Genomic DNA, 25,253 nt, shown 5'->3' on the forward strand with positions numbered 1-25,253 from the left:
ATTACTTACTGAGTATTAAAAAATTTTTTATGGCGGAACTCCTTCGGAATGGAACATCTGTAACGCATTCCTTATGCGTTCCATTCCTCTAAAATGAAATGAACGACAACCATTGTGGATGCTCTCAAACATTCTGACGTGGTATTTGTATTTAGTACTCTAATTTAAGAAAACAACTAAAATCAAGGGTATATAATTTTGAAAAATAAAAATTATAAATAGCATCAGCTGGTGTCATGATAATTGACAAACATTTCTAATGCAGTAGGATATAGTACTAGGCTACAAGCATTAGATAATAAAATACAAAGAAATAGTATTACACAAATTTGAAAATTTCCATTGAAGAGCAGTAGAGGAAGATTAAAATTCAGAAATGGTAACTACATCAAGAAATCGATTGAGCCGTCCCGCCAATATCACACCGCGCCGCCGCTGCTGCCGTCAGAATCCAATACAACACAGGAGTGTCGAAGCATGAAACCCCACTCGAAAAGATTGAATCTTGTAAACACCCATGTGCTTTACCACCGCCGGCGCCGTCTCCACCTTTCCCGCGCTAATCATACCTCTAAGCATCGTCTCGTTGTCAAGCATAAAAAGTTTGGTTTTTTCAGCCACTCATGTAGAGAGATGGCCTGAAAAGATGCAATCTTCTACTACTACTTGTTGAAGAGGTGAATTTGAAATATTGAGTTGGATTAAAATTGTTTATTTTGGACCCCTTTTTGTTGATCGAAATGGCATTATTGTTATCCCATCTTTTGAAAGACAAAATAACTTTGAGCTATAAATAAGAGTGAAAACTGGAGAGCTCTAGCTAGCTCAGGCTGTTGTTTTTCTTTTTGTGTAAATTATGTGTAGATATATATCTCTTCTCAAAGTAGTGAGGGCATATAAAGAGTGATACTTAGACTACCAAGAATTTAATTAGACCTGAATTAAAACTAAATGATTAAAAAAAAGTTTTACCATTGAACACGATGATATTGTTCGGATTGTCGACTGCAACAGTAGTTTGTTTGATATTGTCCGTTTTGGTCAAGTCTGCACAGATTTGTTTTTGGGTCACAACAAACCTCCCCCTCAAACCGAGACCACAATCGGTGTCCGTTTTGGTCAAGCCTGCACAGATTTGTTTTTGAGTCACAACAAACCTCCCCCTCAAACTGAGACCACAATCGGGAACAGACTGACACAGTCGACGCATCGGGTCACAACAAACCTCCCCCTCAAACCGAGACTACATCGGGAACAGACTGACATAGTCGACGCATCAAGACATTACGGGGCCGACTCGAACTTGAGTCATCCTGGGCCCCACTCGATCATGTGTCATCTAGGGCCAGCCCTTTGATCATACTAGGCCCGACCCATGCAACCTAGGCTCTGATAGACCGACACAGTTAGCACATCGAGACATTACGGGCCCGACTCGAACTTGAGTCATCCTAGGCTCCACTCGATCATCATCCAGGCCCGACCTTTGATCACACTGTAAAAGTAGTTTGATATTGTCGACTTTGGGTCAAGCTTGCACGGATTTATTTTCGGGTCATTCCCAAAAGGCCTCAAAGTAATTAGGGATGGATATGAATTATATACACCTTTCAACTTTCCTCCAACACTCGATGTGGGATAGGTTTGTGCTCACCGGATATCATGGACATTTTGACATCTATTGAATTATGTATTCGGACATTTATAATAAAATAAATTATATTCTCAAATATGGCATTCACTAATACTCACTCCGTCTAAAAAAATAGACAAAATTGTAAATGACACAGATTTTAATGCATAATTGGTAAATTAATAAAGAAGGGGGATGTGGTGAAAGTAGTGCTGATTTTAATGCATAGTTGGTAAATTAAGAGAGAGAGAAAAGGAAAATGTGATGAAAGTAGTGCTAGTGAATTATGGGGTCCACAACATTTCGAATGATGTGCATAGTTAGTATTGGTTTATAACTTTCCATTTTTATAATTAGTCTAATTTTAATGCATAATAGGTAAATTAACGGGGGGGAGGGGGAAATGTGGTGAAAGTAATGCTGATTTTAATGCATAATTGGTAAATTGAGAGAGAGTGAGAGAAAATGTGGTGAAAGTAGTGCTAGTGAATTATGGAGTCCACAATATTTCGAATGATGTGCATAGATAGTATTGGTTTATTACTTTCCATTTTTATAATTAGTCTAATTTTGATGAATAATCTAAATAATAAAACTTTTTTTATTTTTTTTTCTAAGGAGGGAGGAGGGAATATATAGAGATCGTGTTCATCAACTAGGTTCTAAGAGTAGTTAATTGTGATGGTGTATAATTAACTTGATCCTATGGAACTTTAATCTATAGACGTGCAGACATCTATTATCGTCCCAACTCATACTTTAGATTATATAATCTGACGTTAATTCCGTGAGGATTGGCGAAATTTATGAACAAGCACATAAAAAAAATTAGTTATATTTTTAAATTTTGGATTCTCCTCCAAAATCAGTTTCTATCTATTTATAGTAAGTTTTTTTTACTCTATTGACCTAAGTCTCATTTTCTACTCACAAAATTTCAATCAATTTTTCTCTCTATCTCTTTATTAATTTACTAAATTTACACTAAAACTCGTTCACTACTAAAATTATTTTATGTGAATGGATGTACATCTAACCAATAAAGCAATCACCTCACATCTTATTTTGCACCTATGACTTAGTCTTAGACAATTTTCATTGAAAATTTTTTCTTACAGATATTATCGCTATTATATGTAAAACAAATTAAATGAATTACAAGTAGATAAAGGCTTTGAACGTTAGAGAAACTATTTACAAGAGCAGAACTTCATAATTTCCTACCTGACAATGCCACCTAGTGTTTTAGAGCATTCACAAGGGAGGGCCGATGGGAGGGCCTTCCCCATCGGCCTCCATAGCCCCACCATTGCGGCGGAAGGGCCTTCCGGCGGCTCCCCCCTCTCTCTCCAAATGGGCCGATGTATCGGCCTTGGCCGTCGATGAGGGCTCGTCGATCGGCCCTCCATTGTGGAGCAAGGGCCTATCGACGGCCCTCCTAATTTTTTTTTCATTTTTTTAAATATTTTTTTATTTCATTTTTTCTACTATAAATACCATATCCCATTATTTATATTTCCCATACCAACATGTTATCTTCTCTCATTTTATCTCAATACACTTTCTCTCTCTAGTACATTATTAAATGTCTTCCGGTAGCGATTCGACGACGAAGTCATAAACCGAGGGTGCAGCGCATGCTTGCCGGGGCGGCACGATGTAGTGAAGAAGCGAACCAATGAAGATTTGCATATTAATATTTTTTATTCTAATAAAAAATTAAAATAAAATATTGATGATGTGGAAATAAAATGGAATGGAAGGGCCCTTTCATTGCAAGGAGATATGCCCTTTGGCTAAATGCTGATGTGGAATGGGAGGGCCCTTCCACTGTGAATGCTCTTAAAAATCAAAATGTTAAAAATCAAAATGGGATATCACGCCTAGTGTTTTAAAAATCAAATTGGGATATCACGAATTGATGTTTTGTCTGGAGGTTTGCATAAAAACCAACGAAAATCTACCAATACAGTAGGGAGGTTTGCATAACTATTCATGTTTTAGGTGTGAAAAATAAAACAACAATTAGACTATATACAACAAGAATCCGCTCATATTCCATCCATTCAATGTCAAAGCATATTGTGCCACCTTAATTCAATATTTTGACCGCATAAAACAATAACTTTCGGCCTTAATTCGCTAACCCGGTCAAGTAGGATTAGTCAGATTCCACCAAAGACGTGTTTATTACACACACCGGTGGTCAAACTAAAAAAAACAATAACATTCCCTAGATTGAACAAATTCCTGTACAAAATTAGGATTTGCTCATAAACTTAAACATATACTAGTACTTATATAAATTTTGGTGAAGAATTTTTGTTAAGTTCATGATGCAGAACTCTTTTCCATTTATAGTCTCTTCAAGTAATAATTATTTAAAACGTATAAAATTTAATAATTTAATGTCTTAAATAAATTTTAAAATAAAGAAGAATAGTAAAAGAAATTTAAAATGTGAGAGCAGTTGAAGATTCGTTAACTTTTTGTTATCATGTCACTCTCTAAAAAGTTTTTTTCTTTAACAACTTTTAAGTTTCTAAGTCTTCAAATTTCTAAACCATCCCCTCCCAAAGCCAAAAGTTTTATATATTTACAAATGACCCCAACAGGAACAAGAAATACCATTTATATACCCTCAAACATTACTCTCATTCTTTCATTCATACTAAGATGCTACTAGGCAACCAATCTCCCCTGTTCCTGCTCCGCCCACGGCTGTCGGAGTCCGATTCGACCCCAAGATGGACCACCACAGCGCCACTCTGGCCACTACCCGATACCCGGGGCTTGAGCTGACCGAAGCTCGGTTCTAGAACCTTCTCAATCCATTCCTGCAAACTGGTCTTATCATGCCATAGGCCTCCTAGGATCATGTCTAGCACATCATCTTCTATCTCTAAAGACAAGTTTTCGTCCACCGTAGTTGAAAATTTTGAGGCGATCGCCTTCTTGATCTCTGTCCGAGTGAAGGCAGAGTCGACGGCCTTGAACACGACAGACTCATCCACATTGTTGAGAAGATCATGAGGAACTGATGTAACTGAAATATGCTGGTTGGCATGGCTGAACTCCTCCTCGTGATCGATAGTGAGGTCGCTCGAGTTATGAGAGCCATCCGTTCGATCATCCTCTGCGTCTCCAGCTGCGAGATTCAAGTCCAACGAGAGACCACACGCAGCCTCTCTCCGTGGCTTCATCGGCCTACCATCATCATAATCATGATCAACGTCCTGCAACCAACTAGCACGGCGTTTGCTTGTTTTCTCCCTCACAACTAGGCCTAACCGCCAACTGCCTCCGGCTGTGGCAGCAAGCTTCTTTTCATCTACAAATCTGGCATCTCTTAGAGCTTCAGCATTCGTTGCTGACCAGTCGCCAGTGAGGATGAAGATGGCATTGCCAAGGCTGACCTCGCGGCCATTAGAATCAGCAATCCGGCCCCTCTCAATGGCACGTTTGATGCTCCCTAGGAACAGTATGTCCGCTTCGTCGATGTCTTGAAGCATGATCACCGAAAATGGATTCCTCCAGACCACCTCTGCTATCCGGTCAATGGCTGTTCTACCTCGGAAGTTAGCCTCTTGTTCTTCATCATCTCGTCGCATGCCAAGACATATCATGAAAGGATTAGTCCCACAAATCTGCTCAGCTATCACTGCTGCCATCTTCTTCTTCCCAGCCCTATCAGGACCTGTAAACAACAGCCATATATCCCCTCTCGATGCAGCCCCCCGACGTCTCCCATTGCCTGATCTGCAACTCGTAATGGTAGAGGCCACCTTGGAGGCTGCCTCTGCCTGCCACCACGCCTTCTCCATGAGGCCCTTAAGCAGTTTCTTGTACACATCCGCATCCAAAGTGCTAGATAATTTATCGAGTGGCTTTGTCCGTGGTTGGAACGAGACACAATCCAATAAGTCTCTAGCTTGATCTTCACAAATGGTACCTTTTCGTCCAAGAACAAGATCAGTCCTCACAGGACTTCCTGGAGGGCTATGAGTAGCTTGATCAGTGTTGAGCTGCAAGGACTTTGCTCCCTGCAGCGTAAGGTGGAGCGATGGTGGTGTGAGAAGGTTCGGACTATGCAAGCTTGCCATAGAGAGCGTTGGTCTGCAACCGTGGAAGTTGGGATGAAGATGCAAACATATATCCCTCCATTTCCTCTGCAATTCTTGAACTCTCTGCTTGGAGACAAGTCCCTGTGAATGAAAAAATTGAGTACTGAGGATTCAACTACAAAAGAAATTTCTCAAATCTGACAAGTAAAATGGAATCAAACATACTTGTGAAGCATCACTAGTATTGAGTTTGGCATTTTGCAACCATGGTGGCAGTGATGCTTCCGTGAACGACTTGTGAACCGTGGTGAGCTTGGCCGCCTCCTTCTCATAATTCTCCGAACACTGAGGGCAGCAGGGGGCTCGTTCAGATGAATTGGAGCTCTCAAATATGCGCCTACTTAATGGAGGAAGACCCTTCAGAGGCTCCACTGGCATACTCAAAAGTCTCTCAGCTCCAATTCTATGCAAAACAATGGAGATAAACCAGTTATGGAAACCTTAAAACTGTCTAATTGTGCAAAACACAATACAAGTGCAAGAAGCTAATCTATGAAACATTATCCATGTTTACCAAAAGGTGGATGGAGTTGTATCAAAATGATCAAATGAAATTCAACATAACTAATCAATTCATCTACAACAAATACTTCATCATATATCAAAGCATAAATAGGAGTGTGTTTGTACCTCGGAAAAGCCCCGGTGGGCAGCGATCTCGGAGCCATCGGCAATGCTTGAAGATCCCAATCAGTCTCCATTGTAGAATTATAAACTTGGCACCTCAAATAAGTCTCACAAGTTGCAGTCCCAATCAACCAAAGCTTATTACCACCGTCTCCCTTGAATCTTGCAACCACCTTCCCCATCTCCGCCACCGCCATCGGCTGCTCCACCGCCCATTTCAGATCACCCAAATCAAGAATCACCCCTCCACTCCTAATCCTGCTCTCCAAAATCCCTCCCACCTCCTCCACTGAAACCCCCTTCACCATTGAAATCACACTTACATTCTTGAAAATCCCATCCCTCTCAAACTCCCTGCTCTCCACCTTCCTCAGCAACTCCCTCACCACCCCCTCCGGCTCCGAATCCCCCACGAGAATCGGGTTCCTTTTCTGCCCCCTCAGCATAACCTCCACCACCTTCTTCACCTCCTCGTTTAGCAGCAGGCGCGGATTCAAATAGACGTTCCGATTCTGCGACAGCTGAGGCGGATTATTAGAGAACAATTTGGGGGCGATGGCGTTCTCAATCGCGGCCTTGACGGCGGGGCTGGAGAAGCTGGCTTCCCTCATGACGCGGCTCACGCTGGGGTCGTCTAAGATGGAGATGATCAGCTGATCCAGCTCCACCTTCACCGCCAGGAGTGGCTGCTGCTGCTGCTCCGGGCACCCCCGCCGCTGGTGCGCCTGCGCCCGCTTCAGCGCCGCCATCAGCGCGTTCGACACCGGCGGCTCCGGCGCCGCCGCGCCCTGCGCCGTGGGGAGCCGCTCCAGCGCCACGCTGAAGCAGAGCTCGAGCGCGCGGCACTGCAAAGGGTGGCTCGAGTTCGGGTGGGACCGGACGCACGCCTGCCGGAGATACCCCGACGGCGACGACAGCAGCGCCGCCGCCACGTGGAGCGGCGTCGTCTGGTCGTGCTTCCGCCGCCGCGCCTCCGCGATGGACTGGCTCACGACGGCGGACGCCTCCGGCGTCAGCGTCTGCTGAATCGTGCTGAATCCTGATCTCATAATCACGAGCAATTGAAACCGAAATCGAAATTGTAAATTGCAAAATTCAATTATTTATTTGACTTGAGTTGAGTTTGAAAGCGTGTGGAGGTGAAAAGGTGTTGAGAGGAATAATTCAACACGAAAACGAAATGTGAAACAAACCATCTTTCTTCTTCTTCTCCTTCTCTCTCAATCAATACACCAAAACATGGCTCCTCTTTTTACAATAAATACAAAGGCAACAACAAAACAGGCTGACGTATTTTGTGTAACAAGAAATTAATTTTGATTTAGTTGAGAGGTAAATAAAAGAGTGTAAAAGGTGGAATATGTCAGAAAAACAGAGCATGCAATGTTTTGTTTTGTTTTATTCAACTCAGGATTTGAAGAAGATGCAAGAAATTCTGGAGATAAATATGCTTTATTACCAAACTGACCTACTTTTAGATGTAATCTCTTTTTAAATTGGGTTTGCTTTGGTATTAAATTATAACCAATCAGAGTATATGCTCTTGCATCAAGTAATACTCCTACATTATTTTAGTAGAATCTGCTAAAGTTATATCGTCCATTAAAGTTTTTGCAATATAAAGTTATTTACCTTGCTACGGAATAAATATTCTCACCCTATATATTGAGAAATTGAATTGCTCATTTTACCCTTAATAAATGTGTATGGAACAAAACTATTTTCAATACTATAAAGTAAATAGTCAACTAATAGTTGGACATTATTAATTATGGTAGTGCTATATGCTTGACAATTTTGGTAAATTTTGGAAAATCAAACCAAGGCTATTAGTGGGAATAATTAGTGCATATGGGTTGAACTCAGATATGATATGATCCAACATAGAAGACATTTTATGTGCATGTATTTTGATTCGGGATTTAATTTAGTAAATATTAATGGCTAAGGTTTACAATATACTACTATTAATTGATGCTCTCTTTCTATATAATTTTTGGGTCTATATATGACTAGGAGTGGTCCATTTTAGATTTTTCATGAATTTTCCTTTTGTCACATAACATATATTCGTACTTTTTTCCTCAAACATTCCTACTTTAATGCAGTATTGGTGTTAAAATTTTTGTCATCTGAAAAATGTTTCCAGAAATGCATAATAATTGTGTCATTTGTGAGTTAAATTTATTATTCTAATACGAGTCGAGTTGATGTGTAAATATGCAAATTATTTCATATAAAGGAAAACATTATTTTATGCTTACTCTCGTTTATATCTTTCACCCAACACAATACATACCAAATTACTAATTAATTAATGTATATACGTATTAATGTGAGATCATTTGATTATCTTGTAAATATTGAAATTAGCCTTGGAAGACGAAGATTAGTTTAAATAGCTACTGAATGTCTTGCCCAAATCGTATGACCATAGTCCATACATATGAAGAAGTGATAAATGCCTTTAAATCGAAATAAATGCAAGCCAATTAAGTCGAGGCAAGTAGCTGGTATTTAAAGTGAATGTCAAAGGAAAATTCACCGTAGAAATGTCAACGAAGTTGTCAAAGAAAACAAGAATTTGTAACTAATTTTTGGTTTCAACTAATGACGACTTTAAATCGTCCCCAAATTGTTTGTCGTATCATAGTCAGAGCATATTATATAACAGTAAGGGGAATCTTTTTTTTTTTTTTGCTACATAATTATTCAATCTAAGTTAATAATTTGAGGTTAGGTTACTTTGAAATTCCACTGAATTTGACGTAGTAGAATAATAATAAAAAAGATAAAAAATTAAAGTCTCATTCCATTCAAGTAGATTTATTAATCTAAAGAAGTTAGCATCACACAAAAGTTACGAGTCTTGAATCCTCATTCAATTTTGAAATAGTAGTATATTCGTAATAATAAGAGAAATCAAATCAGGATACTAGTATGAGATAGAGTTGACAAATTTAGTTAGAAAAGGATACAAATACCCATTTGAGTTTAATAGTATGAATTTTAATAAATAGACTTTTTTGGATCATAAAAATAACTAAATATGTTTTATATATTTGAAGCATCATATGATTTATATCAATATGACTAGAATCTAGAAAAAAAAATACAAATGAAACTACCCCACGTATTATATTTTAGGATTCTCATTTTTTTCCCAATTAATGATCAATATATTTCTCAATAAATTAGGATTGGTGTTCACAATCAATAGCTTTGTGAAATAAGTCAAGTTAAATAGGTCATTTTTCTATTAACAACTTTCTTGAAATCTTGATAGCATTTTTACAGATTCGAATAGACTAAACATATTGAAAAAAGTCGGTGGTTATGTGGACCCTGATATTTTCCCCCAATAAATGTGTTTATATATTCATACACGCGTATATATTTATGATAGAATTAATAATCGAATGTATCAAGTCATTTTATCATATCTTGATAATTTTTTTGACCTTCATTATCTTAACTTTCAAGAGCTGTTACCAATTCTATCATAAAAGTTTCCAAATTTATCATTTTATTCATATTTTTAATTTGTACTACTCAATTTTATCAATCATTTTTGAAACAATTATTTATATGAAAAATAAAAATTAGAGTGAAATCAGTACTCTTTTGTCCAAAAAAAACAATTATGATAAAGAACGATATGAATTTTAATGCAAAATAAATAAGGTATCACTTATGAATGAAATACAAAGATAAAGTAACTAACATGTTACTATTAGTGAAAATGAATATCACCTTGTTCGAAATAGTATATAGTTACCATAAATAAATAATAGGAGTACTAACTAATTTAGATGGATGGACAAAAATTGAAAAACATGATTATTTTTTATAGACTACATTATATTCACTGATATGTCATGTTACAACTCAATCAATGAAATGAAATGAACTTCCTATGATTAATTTTTAGAACAAGTTAAAAAGGCTACGTTAGAAGTCCAAAAGTCTTGAATTCGAGTCTATCATAACATAATCTTTGAACAAGTTAAAAACCCTACTCCACTATACTCCCTCCGTCCCATGTTACTTGTATTTTTATTTTTTGGCTCGTCACAAACTCCTTACACTATTTGTAGTTTAAGTTAGAATTGATGCATTTAATTAATATGTTAGTTTAAGTTAAGAGATACTTTATTAAGTGAGGTCTCACTACATTTAAAATTCTAATTTAATTATATTAAAAAATCAATCTCAAATTTATGGCCCGTGAGTAAGGAGTATAGTTCATGAAAATAAATAAGTAAGCATTATACAAACACTAACTTTTTAGCCTTTTTGGTGATTGTGAGTCTATGACCCATTTAATAAAATAATGACAAATCAAGAATAAAATATTTATGCTTTCCATGGACTGACGAGGCATAACAATTTTGTAATTAAACTGTCACTTCAATTGTGAATAAAAAAAGTTGGGTTTGTTGGGATTCTTTTATATAGGTGGAAGCAACCTATATGATGAATATATATTTAAAATTCATGCTGTAAAAATTATTTCAGTTGTAGAAATTATTTATATTATTCCCTCATGCAATTTAAAACATAACCATATATTAAGGATACCTCGAATTTTAATGACATACTATTTATTTAGTAAATATTTGAAAAATGGAGAAAATATTATAGACATATATTCGATGATGTGATGGTTTGATGGATCATGTAAAAGTAAATTAAGAAGCAGAAAAAGAAATATGTAATTACATTATATGTAAACATCTAATAAAGCAATTACTGCACACTAGATTCAATGTAATATTGGGTTGGCTTAAAATTATTTTATCATCAAAAGATTTAAAAAAAAAGAATTTTTCATCATGTGACATAAATTATTTTCAGTCATTCTAAGATACTCCACTATATATACTCCAATATTTTAAGTATTTTTTTTAAAATAAAAAGTTAAAAACATAGTAATTCTGTCCGTGCATTTCATGGTCAGTATTAAATTGTGCAATGTTATTCTTATTAAAGTAAATAAACACAATAAATCTTGAAATCACTTTTTACTTTACAAGAAAGTACTGTAAAATTGTGACTTTCAGAGCAGCTTTTGACATTAATTAGCAATCACGCTTACTTTTGTTTCATGGCTCCTCTGCATGCGTCTATTTGTCGTTTTCTTCTGCACCAAAAGTGCTCATCATTACACCAAACCTACCTTTTTCTCTACAATCACCTAAACATATCTTATTTATATATATGCCCTTTGTTTTCTCAAAATTAGACTTCACCCCTTTATAATTACTAATATAGGTGTTCGTGGGCCATCATTCTTGCTACACAATAAAGCCCCTTTTCCTTGAAGCAACACTAAATCTTTATTTTATAAAAAAGTTAAATCTTTCTTCTATTATTTCATAATTCAACGGATCCTAGTTCCTTTTTTTGCCCTTGAAATTCAAAATTGGTATTGATGGCTCATGATCGAATAAAAAGCTTCTTTCAAAGGCTAATTGGTGTTTCTTTGTGAGACAATGGGCCCACAACTCTTTTCACTTGTGCAAGCCAAAGCCCCACTCACTTTATGCATCTACTCAATCAATCATGCCACCATGCTTAATACTTGAAGCAAAAACCTCATCACAATATACTCACATGTTGGTAGGGTTAGGGTATCACCCACCACCCTCACCCTGCAATTTTAATCTTTTGATGATATATGTTCTAAGAATATATCCTCTTCATCTTTGAATATGTATCATATTTAATGACCAGCTTTATTCTCGAATGAGTATTCTATTTTGTAATTCTTGTCCTACATTCCTATTTATCCTTGTCTTTGATGCATAGTATTTTTTTTTTTATCTTTTCGTTTTCAATGCTCTAACTAGGGGTAATAGGAATAAAATTATTAATGAATTTTTGATGGACAGAGATATGATTTAGAGATGGAGAAAGTAAATTATTATTAGTATACATATTCTTTTTTATTTACAAATTAATGCACAAAATTCACTAAAATTTTGAAATACATGGAGTATTTTGTTTTAACGATAAGTAACATATTTATTTATTATTGTACAAAGTTATCACCGTTATTATGTTTTTCATTACTTATATATATAAAAGTAGAATATCTTCCCAAAAAGGTTTTGGTGACTTCTTATACTCAAAAGTGCAACTACACTTTAATACATTCCTTTTATTATGAAGAATAATATGAAAATGGATTTTACGTTTTCCATGATAAAATGTGAGGCAAAAAAAGACAGCTCACAAGGCAAGCTAAAGATGTCTATTGACTATTGGTTCTATTCCCCTTTTCAAAATACTAGAAAGGTGACATCAATTGGAATTGGAGATTAAAGTATACATATGTTAGTCATTAGGGTGTAATTATACTAAGTTTATTGCTCAAAAGACAAGAAACTAAATGTTACACTACTTTCGGCTTGCAATTAACACAACCTCAAACCAAATAATATCAAAGTACATCATTAATCAATTAGTCTTTGCTTAGGAAAAAAGCTTAAAGGTGCAAGAGAAGTGGAGGCACCGTCCCTCTCCTTTTAAAGGAATCAATTATACTATTTCCCACTTCCACAAGCATTACATCGATTAGAAGCATTACTATCATTTTATTTAAATATTTTCTTATATGAATGCAGGCTATATACATATATTGATACACTGTTGTACCAAAAAACAGTTTTTGACACTTAAAACAATGGTTTTTTAGGACACTTAAAAACAATTTTAATGTGCTAGCTGTGTTTGGATTATGTTTTTAAAAGTTGGGACAAATCTTTTATTGACCCATTTCTTCTGCTGAAGGTGTATGTATTACTATTAGATCAAGGGAAACACAATGCATATATTATTGTGGCCCATAATTCTTGGCCCAATTTTTCCCTAAAACCTGATACCATTACCTGATCTGGATCGCTACGACCCGAATGCTCCACCTGATAGGGCCCCACATTTTTTTGATCGTTGTTGCTCCCTCATTGGACTCTCTCCTCCATGAGCTATTTGCCTTTTTCCTGTCGTCTTCTTCAATAGTTCTTGTCTTCATGTAAGTATGTATTGGTATTTTCAGCCTAAAATTTAATAGTATTAGTAGCCTTGCTTTTCCATTTTGGTCCAACCTATAAATTAGTCCATTTCATTTTTTTGGAAGTTTTTCTATTTTATGAGGTGGAGCTAGTATATTTTTCTTTTTAATATATCTCATACAAAGAGATTAAAATTTTAAAATATGACAACAATATTTATATCTTTTCTTTCCATTTAATATTTAAATAATAATATCTGCATCAACAAAAAATAGACTAGTTTTATCATTTTGTGGTGTCCACAAAAAATTAGACCAAATCTAAATATATATTTTTTTAAACAAATACTAATTATACACATCATTCTAAATGTGGGCTCTAGAATCTATTTCAACCATATTTTCTCTCAATCTCTTTTATTTTACCAATGCGTATTAAAACTCGTGTCATTTACAACTTTGTCTATTTTTTTTTGGACGGAGATACTACTATATGAAATTTCATGTTGAAAAATAGTGTTATTTTACTTTTAATGGGAAAGAGGGAGAGAGTACATTATTGATAAATAGAGAATATAGTACCATGTAATTTGATTGGGCAACATATTATTAAAGTTAGGGTGGTTGGTTTGCATGTGGTTATATGACATACACCCTTAGAAAAACACAAAATATACCTACTCCATGTTCCACTCCACAGATAGATAATTAAAGTGGGCAAATAACATTACCCATATTCTTTCCTTGCAAAGCAATTATCTACAATACAACATATCCACATTTTCCACAATTAAACAAACATTGCCAGAGCACAACAGGCAACAAACCAGCCTAATCACTCGTTTTCCACACTTTGAATCTTTCACTTTCCTATTATTTTATCAATTACAATACTCTATGTATCTGACATTATAACGTGCATTAATATTAAATAAATACACTTGATTGAAGAGATTATTTAAAAGTGACAAAAATGGACATAATTAAATGTAGGAAATTATTAGTATGTTTTATTAAATGGTGTATATAATGATTTTCAAATTACTAGAAATTATATTGATCATAGAATTTTCAAATTAAACCATTTTTGATAAAAAAAAGTTGAGATAATATGAGAGCGAAAGTGGGTTTATGTTTGTCCGTTACAGTTAATTTAACCCAATTCCCAAACCCAATCGCATAACCCCCAAACACCGCGCACGAAAGCGACGTGTTTGCTCGTTAATTCGCCGTCGCCGTCGCCGGAATTTAGTCTCACACTGTCGCGGATGGAGGCTCCTGGAACGCCGACCCGGAACTCCGCGCCTGCCCGGTCGTCGTCCATGATCGAATCGATACGCGGCTGCTCGATTTCCGGCGTTCGAATCCACAGGGAGGAGCTCAAGCGGAAGATCACAATGCCGGAGTACCTCAGGGTCGCCGTGATGGAGGCGATCCGAGCCAAGGACGCCGAAGCCGCCGTCGTGCTCCAGCTCTACGAGTCGAATAAGGCCAAGGATGCCGAAGCCGCAGAGCCGCCTGAGTGCCCGCTCGTCGTCTTCATCAACCCCAAGAGCGGCGGACGCCTCGGTCCCGAGCTCAAGGCCCGACTCCAGGATCTCATGAGCGAGGAACAGGTCCCCTGACGTCGCATTTATGAATTCTGCTTTTTTTCAAGTGCAGGAACTGTTTGCATTAATGTGGATTATTGTTTTTTGTACGTTTCTTACGTGAGATTGCTGACATTAGGAGATTTCTTTGTGCTTGTGTTTATTTTAGATGCTATATTATGTGGATTATTCCGATTGCTACTATGTAAATGATGGCGATATGCTCATAATCAAGCAGATAGTACATGTATATGAAGCTATATGGCTGATCTTGTGCAGTATCTAGGAGCTACTTATAATGTTGTTTGTTTCTGAATTTCAAATTTCTGATGGGGACTTTTTTCTACATATCTTTATTATGGGGATGATAAAATATTATTCATATTGTTCATATTGTAAGTGTGTTCTTCTGGATTGTAAAATTTCCTCTGAGGTGGGTTAGTGTGGGGTTGTATAGCTTTAAAAACTCTTCAACATCCTATCAGCAATTAAACTTTAGAATTTTAGATTGTGAACTACAGCGAGAGAGAAACAAAAGCTGAAACTGTATCTCTGTCTTGAATCTTGATTATTATTGGCAGGGACGGAGCCAGGAATTTATATAAAGAGGGGCAAAATTATACATAGATAAATTTTAAGAGTTTCAAGAGGGGCAAATAGTTAGAAATTGCAACAAATTAATTTTATAATGTATATTTTATAGATATGTGATGAAATTTGAGGTGGGGCATTTGCCCATGCTAGCTATGAGCTGCATCCGTCCCTGATTATTGGAACTCACTATATAAGTATATTTTGAGTTCCATGCTATGGGACAAACTTTTACCTTGTGCATATCTAATTCTGATAAACAGATATACGAAATATATGTACTATGAGTCTATGAAAATTTTGCTTGATAGTATTGTATACATGCACTGGTGACTTTATATGAGAATGGTAGATTTTTATATTGTCAAAGACTAATGAGAGATTGTAGCATATAACTGTAATATTCATGTGGCCTTTCTTAATGCTCGTCATATATGTACTTGTTGACAATTCGTTATATCATATCACTTCAGTGCTATCCATCTAAGGCTATTTGTTTCGTAATTAGTGTTCCTTTTCTGCCACTTCTCAAGCCATAGTTTAAGGAATCAATTGCTGAAGCTAGGGTAAACATAACAAAAAAATGGCTAATGTGTTGCAGTACATGTGATATGCTAGAGTGAGGTCGTAGAGCTTAGGTTTGTAGATTTCAGATTTAGTAAGAAATTAGATGGTTTGACTTCTGACTTATGGATTCATTTGTAGATAAATGAGTAAAAGTATTTTCTTTGTCTAATATGTAAGGCCCCCTGTATATATGCTGTAAAAGTTGTATCATCATTCAAGTCCACTTGGAGGTGTAATGTTTTTTTTTTTTCTTTTCCATCAATTCATCAGGTTTTTGATCTTTCATCTGTCAAGCCTCATGAATTTGTTCAGTATGGGTTATCTTGCTTGGAAAAGTTTTCTGCTCTTGGTGACACCTGTGCAAAACATATCCGTGATAACCTCAGAATCGTGGTATATTTCCTATGCTGTATTATCTGTTAATCTATATTATTACACCAGTCTTCAATATTAGCATATTTGATTTTTTGTGCTTATGATGAAATTTACACTGAGGACCATACTGAATATGGTTTTTGATAGGTAGCAGGAGGTGATGGAACTGTTGGCTGGGTCCTTGGCTGTGTTGGAGAACTTAACAGTCAACTCAGACTGCCGCTTCCACCAACTGGAATTCTTCCACTTGGCACTGGAAATGACTTATCGAGGAGTTTTGGTTGGGTAATCTTTTCATCTGCATTAACTTGGTACTCTTTCTGTCTAATATGCTATGAACTTATCTTCCGTGTCCATATTTTCAGGGCGGCTCATTTCCTTTTAATTGGAAAACAGCAGTTAAAAGAACCCTGGACAAGGTTACCCAAGGTCCCATAGCTCGTCTGGATAGGTGATGTCCTTAATTTGCTCCCCTGTATATGTTTTATGCCAGATGATACTCTTATTTACATCAGTTCATCAGTTAAATGCTGTAAACACTTGCACAAAAAGCATCTGGGTATGACTAGGTAATTTATTATGCAACTACGACAATGACCCAGACCTTTTATTTTTTAGTTGGGTTGTGGTGGGGGGAAGGTGTACCAGAGGATATTGCACCTTCAGTGGCATTAGCGTATTGGAAATATGATTCTTTTATCTTAAATGCAATTGCAAGGTAAAGGTAAGGATTTCAGTTCAAACTATAATAGAGCGTTAAGGCTGCAGCGTAGAAACTAAAACAGTGAGGCATCACAGTGGCCTCATGGGGGTTTCTTTTATCAGTTGAATTTAATGATCTGAATTCGTAGAAATTGCCTTCTATTTTCCGCTGCATGTACTTGCTGTTTTGTTGGGTGAAAGTTTGTGGTATATATGACGATGTTGTTTATATCTCTCTTGATATAAGCATTGATTTGTATATCTTGAGATTCATATGTTTATGTGTGTCTGTCATGCATTAGTAAGTGGATATGTCTTGTCTGGTTAGTCATCTTAATATGCTTCCTTTTTTTGTTTTAGCAATATTTCCTTGGCCGTTGATATAATAACCTCTTATGTGTAGTTGGCACATTTTGATATCTAAACCAGCTGGCGAAGAGTTGGAAATACCTTATTCTCTCAAGCCAACAGAAGAAACCCCACTTGATGAGGTTTGTTGCTGAAGTTCGTTTTTCATTTTGAACTGAGCTTTGCTTTCTAGCCAGGAAACTTTATGACTGCTGTTTGTTAGCAGACATGCGGTTTAGGTATTAGGTTAACAAATTTTCTGTTGGTTTTCATTATTTTACTCTATTTTTTACTCCTATGCTGCTATGCACATTGTAGAGCAACATCCACTACTATAAAATCTCAAAAAATGATTCCTGAAAAGAGCTTATATATTTCTCAGTATCACATTTATTGTGAGTCTGTATGTTTTTCATCCTAAATTTCCATGAACTTGATATGAACGATAGTACGAGTTCTCACCTTAAACCTAACACTTCTGAGCTCTGAATGCTGTTGTTCACAAAGGAGGTCTATCACTTGGGCTGAATGCTGTTGTTACACAAAGATGGTCTATCACTTGGGCTTAGTCTCTCATCATAATACTGAATAACTTTGTAGAATAGGGCATATATACACACACACTTTAGTAATTTCTTGTCGCACAAGCAAATGTTCTGTTTTTCTATCTTTGCAGATATAATTCTACTTTCTCATAGTTTTATTTTGTTATTGGTTAGAGATCCCTGCCTTTTTTCTACTCTATATTTGCTATATTACCCAAAGTCCATAAAAAAATTGTGTTCTCCACAGCAGTGTTATCAAATAGCGGATATGGTGGCGCCATGGCACTATGGCATGGTGTTTGGTGGTGGAAACGCCAAAGCACCATGGCGCTGCCATAGCACCGCCATATTCGCCATTTAACAACATTGCGTGTGTATTGCATTTAGGAATGGGGCATTATGCTAGAAACATGGAGGTTAGATTTGTATTTTATGCTTTATTAATTGTTTTAAGAGTTTTAGATGGCATATTTTTATTACTCTGTATTTTCTAATTTTTGAATTATATATAAATATATAAATATTATTTTATTTATTTAATTATTGACCGCCATATCCGCCATACTAATACGCCATATCCATGTGGCGGTTTTTAGGCGAACCGCCATACGAGATCGATAACATTGCAGTCCACGGACACTCTTCTAGTAAAGCTGTTTTCTTTAGTTTGTGATACAATCAAACATGGGTGTAAAGCCGTGCCCACCAGACTCAGGACTGAAATCCACGTACACCAGATGCTGGTTTAAACCCTCATATATTAAGTGCGGCTTTAAAGCTGCGAGCCCCAAACACGTTTTATACTGTTTTTGCAAATAAAAGAAAGGTTCCCAAAATTATTGTATTTGTGCCCCAAAGTAGAAAAAACCTTCTATTGCCTCAAGGTTCTTTCTCTTTTATGTATCTCAATAGGTTCATTTCTACTAGGAGTTTTACAAATGTCTTAAATTCCATAAAACTGTGTGTTATCCATGGACACTTTTGACTAAATTTCTAATTTTAGGTCTTATATTTGTTTACCTTAGATTATTGATTAGATCGTAGTGATAATTTTCTTATATTGGAAGCAAATTTGCAGTATCTTATTAGAACGGAAGCAAATATCTTACTGAATGCTTCCTCACTATATACTATATTGCTAAAAGATTCTCCCTCCATCTCAGAGAAAGATTCATCACTTTTTATACCATGGGTTTTAAGAAACGTTAGATGAGTGGATTAAGTTGATAAAGGGTAAAAAATAAAGGGTTTGTCGTGGGGTGGTGTCCACAAATGGAAAATGAATATTATCTTCACCTACAGATAATTTCAATCACATGCAAGAATGAAATTCTAAATTCTAGTAATAGTTTAGTATTGAAATGAAATCTGACAAATGCATCATATTTTTCAAATGAAATGCAGTTTCTTTTCTTTGTTTTGTTTAAACTTAGTCATAGTGCAGGAACTAGAAGTTGAAGGAGAATTGCCAGAGCAGGTTAATTGCTATCAAGGAGTCTTCTATAATTATTTCAGTATAGGTCTGCATTTGTAGTCATTTTCTCTCTTGAGCTAAGTTCTTGCTGTTCACTTGTAAAAAATGTTGGTTATGTTATTGTGTTGTAGGAATGGATGCCCAGGTCGCTTATGGTTTCCACCATTTACGTAATGAGAAACCATACCTTGCTCAAGGTCCTATCTCAAATAAGGTGCAACACGTGTTTCCCATGTAAAATATCGTTTACATACTTATCTCTTAGTAATAACTGTAGGTGTTACAAAAATACATTCAAAATATCTTCGTCTTGGACTATTTAACTTAATTGGCGCTTATGCAATGCTAACGGTCAACTGGCATTCCTGGTAGAATTTCATATTACTACAATTTTTTGAACCTTTTGAATTCAGTTTCTGCAGAAAGTTGTCAACATTCTTTGAAGCTAAGTTCATTTTTGTCACGATTGATTCTATTCGTGATGGCTCTTTTCTGTGTTGTTGGGTGCAGTTAATCTACTCTGGTTACAGTTGCAAGCAAGGATGGTTCTTCACACCATGCAGCAGCGATCCTGGTTTAAGGTTAGAATCTACTCTGGTTATATAGCATGATAATCTTGAAGTTCCTTTCGTAGCTAAGTGCCAACTGCCAATTGTTATCTCTTATGACAAATCAAATCAATAAAGACTACATAGCTCCTACATATCATAGTATACATTCTCTAAAAGGGACTGAATTCAAATCTTAATTTGCAGGAGTTTGAAGAACATCTTGAGAATATACGCTAAGAAGGTCAATTCTTCCGAATGGGAGCAAGTCCATGTCCCTTCAAGGTTCAGTTTATTTGCTGAGATATTCATAAAATCTAAATTTCTTCTCCTTAGTCACACCATGAAAGTAGTTCAACAATCATGGTCTGAGTGCTTCCTGTCCTGTATCACTACTAAATCAGTTTTTTTTTTTCAATGACTGCTCTTAAAATATTTTGTTTTCATTTACATGATTTTCATGGATTACAGTGTGAGGTCTATTGTTGCTCTAAATCTTCCTAGCTACGGAAGTGGTAGAAATCCATGGGGCAATTTGAAGCCAGACTATTTAGAGAAGGTATGGATTACTTCACACTATAACCTTTTTTTTTCTTAACATGATGGAGACGAAGTTACTCATTTTTTCGCTTGTTTCATGTTGATGTCAAGCAGTTTATGCACTATGTCAGTGAGTTTTGTGCAATTGATTGATTCAGGACATTGCATGGAAGTCCTTTCTCTATATTTACATTCGTTTGAATCTTTTCTTTTGTATATTCTTTTTTACATCATACTCCAATGCTTCATATCTAAAAGAACTTCCATTGCAAAATATTGTAAGTAGAACATTACCAAGTAAACCAACATCTTGCATATCTTATTCATTTTTATATAAAAGAGCTGTTTGACTATGTTTGTCCTAGAAGCAAGAATCTGTATGTATCTCTGTTTTGCACTTCGACCTTTCTGTCTCTACGACCCAAAGACTTCAAAATTAGGGACTTAATCAAGTTGATTGCATCTGATTGCACAACTCATATGCTGATACCTTGTTTCTCTTGACAAAAATTGCACAGAGAGGATTTGTTGAGGCGAGTGCCGATGATGGGTTACTAGAAGTTTTCGGTTTCAAACAAGGATGGCATGCTTCAATGGTTATGGTAGAATTGATTTCTGCTAAGCACATAACACAGGTAGCAGCAACTATATTCAAGTTATTGTTACATAGCTAGGAATAATAGTGCTTGGTAATAACCAAAGGCAGATAAGATTGAAATAATTGTTCTCACACGTCATATGGCACGAATATGAATAGATCACCTTTTACTGGATAGAAAAACTGACTATCACGTGACCTAATGACTCAGGCTTCAGCTATTCGATTCGAGCTTAGAGGTGGAGAATGGACAGAGGCATACATGCAGATTGATGGCGAACCATGGAAGCAACCCATGAACAAGGACTTTTCGACATTTGTGGAAATTAAACGTGTACAGTATCAATCTCTTATGGTCAAGGGAGACTAGCATCGACTACCATACGTTTTCTATTGTTTGCTGGGGTATTTCGACAAATATTTATTCTGATACACAATGAATTCAATGTTGTACAGCTCATTCCCTCTTTTAACCTTGTATCTAATCTATTCTTTGGAGGGAAGGTGTTTATAACTGCTCTTTTGAATTCTATTTTCATGTTGAAATGTATTCTCTCCAACCAAGTGGAATGAAGATTGAATGAAACGAAGAAGAACTGGTTTTGTGTGCATATACCTCTCTTTCTCTCTCACATATAGCAGTATTGTATTCTTTTTTTCTTAATGTAGATTTAGTGAAGATAAACAAAGGAAGCGGAATAAGGCAAGTGAAGATGAGGCCAGAAGGAAACATACAAATGCCTTTTTGGTTGTGTGATTAATCGTGCATGTATATTTGTCACTTCTCTATCTTATCAAATGGGTTCTTGAAAGGCGAAAAATGAGGTCCCGCCTATTCAGGGTTCGTGTATATACACAATACATGTGGTACACGTAATTATGCAAATTGAGCAATAACTCATTGGATATTAGTTGTATATATAATTGTCCTAATAATATGCCTTGATGATATTTATCATGTAGTACTATATTTGAGTAACATTATTGGTGCCTAAAATTATTAGTATAGCTGAATTTTGATATCTCCCACCAGTATAAAGTTGGTTAAAAAATTCATGAGCTTTGATCTTATAATCTCATGATTCAGAATTTCCCCAGTTTGAAATTCACGTGACGAGTCAGAGTGTTACATGGACCAGAAGTATTATGTTTAGGCGTGTGGTGTGTCGTTTCGATAATGAAAGTTTATTTTTTAAAGTCACTATTTGAGTAAAAGAGCATTCTTGAAATATTGAAATAAATAGCAAGTGTGGATACTTTTTTTTTTTTAATACGGAGTAGTATTTGTGAGTATATTTTAGTTTTAAATATCATTTGAACCTTTTATTTCACCTGTTACTATTTTTCGTATTCATTTCAGGAAATATAGTGTACTTTTATGCATACTATCATATCCTTTCGTCCATCAATACAAGGCCAATTTTAACCGGATACAAATTTTAAGAAATTCAATAGAAAATGAGGAGAAAATGTTAGTGGAAGATGAGTCGTATAATGAAATGTGAGTGAGATAAAAATAGTGGTTATTACTAATAATACTAGTAAAAAAGTAAATATGATATTTATTGGTGGACAAACGAAAATGACAAAATCAGATGTTTATCGGTGGATGGAGGTAGCATGTGTTTTACTAAAGAGTGAACTACATAAATGGTACCTGATCTTTCATTTTCGCACACAAATGGTACCTGATCTTTATTTTATATCGTTTTTGGTACCCAGTGACAAAAATAACCCTAGGTACCAAACTTGATTATTTTGTTATGGAGGATATTTTTGAAAATTTCCATTAAATAGTATACAAAAATTGTGATTATTTTTTTATTCATTTCTTATTTCTTTTTTTCTTCTTTAGTTTCTCCTTCTTTCTTTTTTATAACTATAACTATAACTATACTTAAGTATATTTGAATGATATCAAAAAAATAAATTAATATCAAAATAATAATTTTAATATTGATTAATAATAATAGTATAAAGAGTGAGAAGAATGAGTGAAGAAATTATAATATCACTTTTGGTACTTAGTTTTGTATGTCCAAAATAACCTTAATGATACAAATGGAAATATGTTTTTGTTTAGAGGGCATTTTGGGGTCAAAATGCATCAGGTATCAAAAATATGATTTATAGGTACCAAAAATAATATAAAAAAAAGATCAGATATCATTTATGTGTGAAAGTAAAAGATCACGTACCATTTATGTAATTCACTCTTTACTAAAATAAAAATACCATCGAAAAGAACATGGAAACCAATTCTGTAGTTTGTTTCTTGTAACGTATAAATAAGACGTGTCAATGAAAAAAGAAGTAAGTACAAAAATCTAAAGTGGAAACAAAAAGATGGCAATCTCAATAACCAAATAATGTTTGTAGTTCTTAAAAAAGGATAATTTAATAACGTAAAAAATGATAAAAGCAAAAGCACATTAAAGCTTTACAAAATGTTAGGTGAAGTCCTATTAAGCACTAACTTATTACGTGTTAAGTTGCATCGACACCAAAAGTTTCTATCTTCTGTTTGTTAATTGTCCTAACCAATCGATAATCAATAATTACGTGCATAGAAGAAATCGTGACAACTTTATTCCATAATTTACGTGTTCTTCAAATTTGTCGTTTCACGAACTATTTGTTTTTTTGTCATATCGCAATAGATATTTATAGATCTTACGTATCAGAGTTATATAAATATAATTTCATAGTACTATAAAGCAATTGAAAATAGGGCTGACAAAACATACCGAAATACCGAAATACCGCACTTACCATACCGAAAAAATACCGAAAATACCGAATTTTCGGTATACCGCACTTTTCGGTACGGTATGATACCTTACCGGTAGATTAAGGTACGGTAAAGGTATAGATTTTGCATATACCGCGATATACCGCATCATACCGCAATTATAGTATGTACTTACTGCAAAATTACGGTACCGTAATTTTGCGGTATATACCGTTAATAAATATATTTTTTTAATATATATATTATTTATAAAATTATAATATTTATATTTTTAAAACTAAAGAAAGATTAGGGGCATAATTCGTAAAGCAGTAGTAGCCATCATTAATTCATTATTCTGCCCTAATTCTAAATCTCAATTCTTCAATATTTTATAAATCAAACAGGTATGATTTGCGGTATACCGCGGTATACCGCAACACGGTACGGCATACCGAAATATCGGTAAGGTAAAGGTTTTCAAATTTTGACATACCGAATTTTCGGTATACCGCAATGCGGTATACCGAAAAATTCGGTAAGGTATAGGTATGGCATTTAGTCATACCATAATTTGCGGTAAGGTATGCGGTATGGCATTCTCGATGCGGTATATACCGTACCGTGCCAACCCTAATTGAAAACTCCATCTTATGCCCATAATTAATTGTCTTATAAATTCAAGCACAAAGTACTGTAAATTCAATTCAGGTTAATTATGCTACTTCTAAATAAGGATATTTATAATTACACCTAGAGAATATTAGAGCAGCTTGAAATTCTTGGATCAATCCGAATATAGGTTAAGATGATGAATTTTTTACCCAATAAAATCACAATATGAATGAACAGACCAATAGTTTGGATCTAGATGCAACCATGGTCTATTCTCCAGTTTTATTTAACAATAGTAAATTTTATAATATAGATAACTACACATAAATATTAACCTTATGTTTCATTTTAAGTATAAGTGAATTAAAAAATATTAAATAAATTACAAAAAATATTCAGAATTTTAAAATATTTTATTACTACTATTTATGTTTGATTTTAATTTTACAAATATTACATTAGATTTTCAATATCAATGTCCTATAGGCCAATGCCTTAAATCATTTAATAACTCAAGAATGATCAGACATCATTCTTAAATCTTAACATATGTCATTACGTTATAAGTATATTTTAGAATTGAAACAATTAAATGTGTTGTATTCTATAAATACGAGTAATTTTCAGTATT

At 35.1% G+C, this 25,253-nt stretch overlaps 2 protein-coding genes across 2 annotated transcripts; one reads left to right on the forward strand and one right to left on the reverse strand.

Moving 5' to 3' along the window:
• Window positions 1–4,133: 4,133 nt before the first annotated feature.
• LOC125187543 (protein SUPPRESSOR OF MAX2 1-like) lies at window positions 4,134–7,758 on the reverse strand. Its single transcript, XM_048084154.1, has 3 exons — window positions 6,388–7,758; window positions 5,923–6,160; window positions 4,134–5,838 (listed from the first exon to the last, which is right to left on the reverse strand). Exons 1-3 carry the CDS (start codon window positions 7,431–7,433, stop codon window positions 4,300–4,302), a joined length of 2,823 nt encoding a protein of 940 aa, XP_047940111.1. The 5' UTR covers window positions 7,434–7,758; the 3' UTR covers window positions 4,134–4,299.
• Window positions 7,759–14,480: 6,722 nt separating this feature from the next.
• On the forward strand, window positions 14,481–21,887 carry LOC125187544 (diacylglycerol kinase 4-like). The gene is made up of 12 exons (XM_048084155.1): window positions 14,481–15,015; window positions 16,417–16,539; window positions 16,669–16,806; window positions 16,887–16,972; window positions 17,627–17,714; window positions 19,561–19,636; window positions 19,722–19,804; window positions 20,101–20,171; window positions 20,346–20,423; window positions 20,610–20,697; window positions 21,197–21,313; window positions 21,488–21,887. The coding sequence occupies exons 1-12, from the start codon at window positions 14,668–14,670 to the stop codon at window positions 21,644–21,646; spliced, it is 1,455 nt and encodes a 484-aa protein (XP_047940112.1). The 5' UTR covers window positions 14,481–14,667; the 3' UTR covers window positions 21,647–21,887.
• The last annotated feature ends 3,366 nt before the right edge of the window (window positions 21,888–25,253 follow it).

The sequence above is a fragment of the Salvia hispanica genome, chromosome 5 (genome assembly GCF_023119035.1).
Source record: "Salvia hispanica cultivar TCC Black 2014 chromosome 5, UniMelb_Shisp_WGS_1.0, whole genome shotgun sequence".
Lineage (NCBI taxonomy): Eukaryota > Viridiplantae > Streptophyta > Magnoliopsida > Lamiales > Lamiaceae > Salvia > Salvia hispanica.

What these genes read in the sequence shown, in the direction of transcription:
- LOC125187544 (XM_048084155.1), top strand. Translation starts at nt 14,668, where the DNA reads ATGGAGGCTCCTGGAACGCCGACCCGGAACTCCGCGCCTGCCCGGTCG. An exon ending in GTGATAACCTCAGAATCGTG is followed by an intron (nt 16,540 to 16,668) that starts GTATATTTCCTA and finishes GGTTTTTGATAG; the next exon opens with GTAGCAGGAGGTGATGGAAC. An exon ending in CTATAATTATTTCAGTATAG is followed by an intron (nt 19,637 to 19,721) that starts GTCTGCATTTGT and finishes ATTGTGTTGTAG; the next exon opens with GAATGGATGCCCAGGTCGCT.
- LOC125187543 (XM_048084154.1), bottom strand. Translation starts at nt 7,433, where the DNA reads ATGAGATCAGGATTCAGCACGATTCAGCAGACGCTGACGCCGGAGGCG. An exon ending in CCCACCGGGGCTTTTCCGAG is followed by an intron (nt 6,161 to 6,387) that starts GTACAAACACAC and finishes TGTTTTGCATAG; the next exon opens with AATTGGAGCTGAGAGACTTT. An exon ending in ATACTAGTGATGCTTCACAA is followed by an intron (nt 5,839 to 5,922) that starts GTATGTTTGATT and finishes TTTCATTCACAG; the next exon opens with GGACTTGTCTCCAAGCAGAG.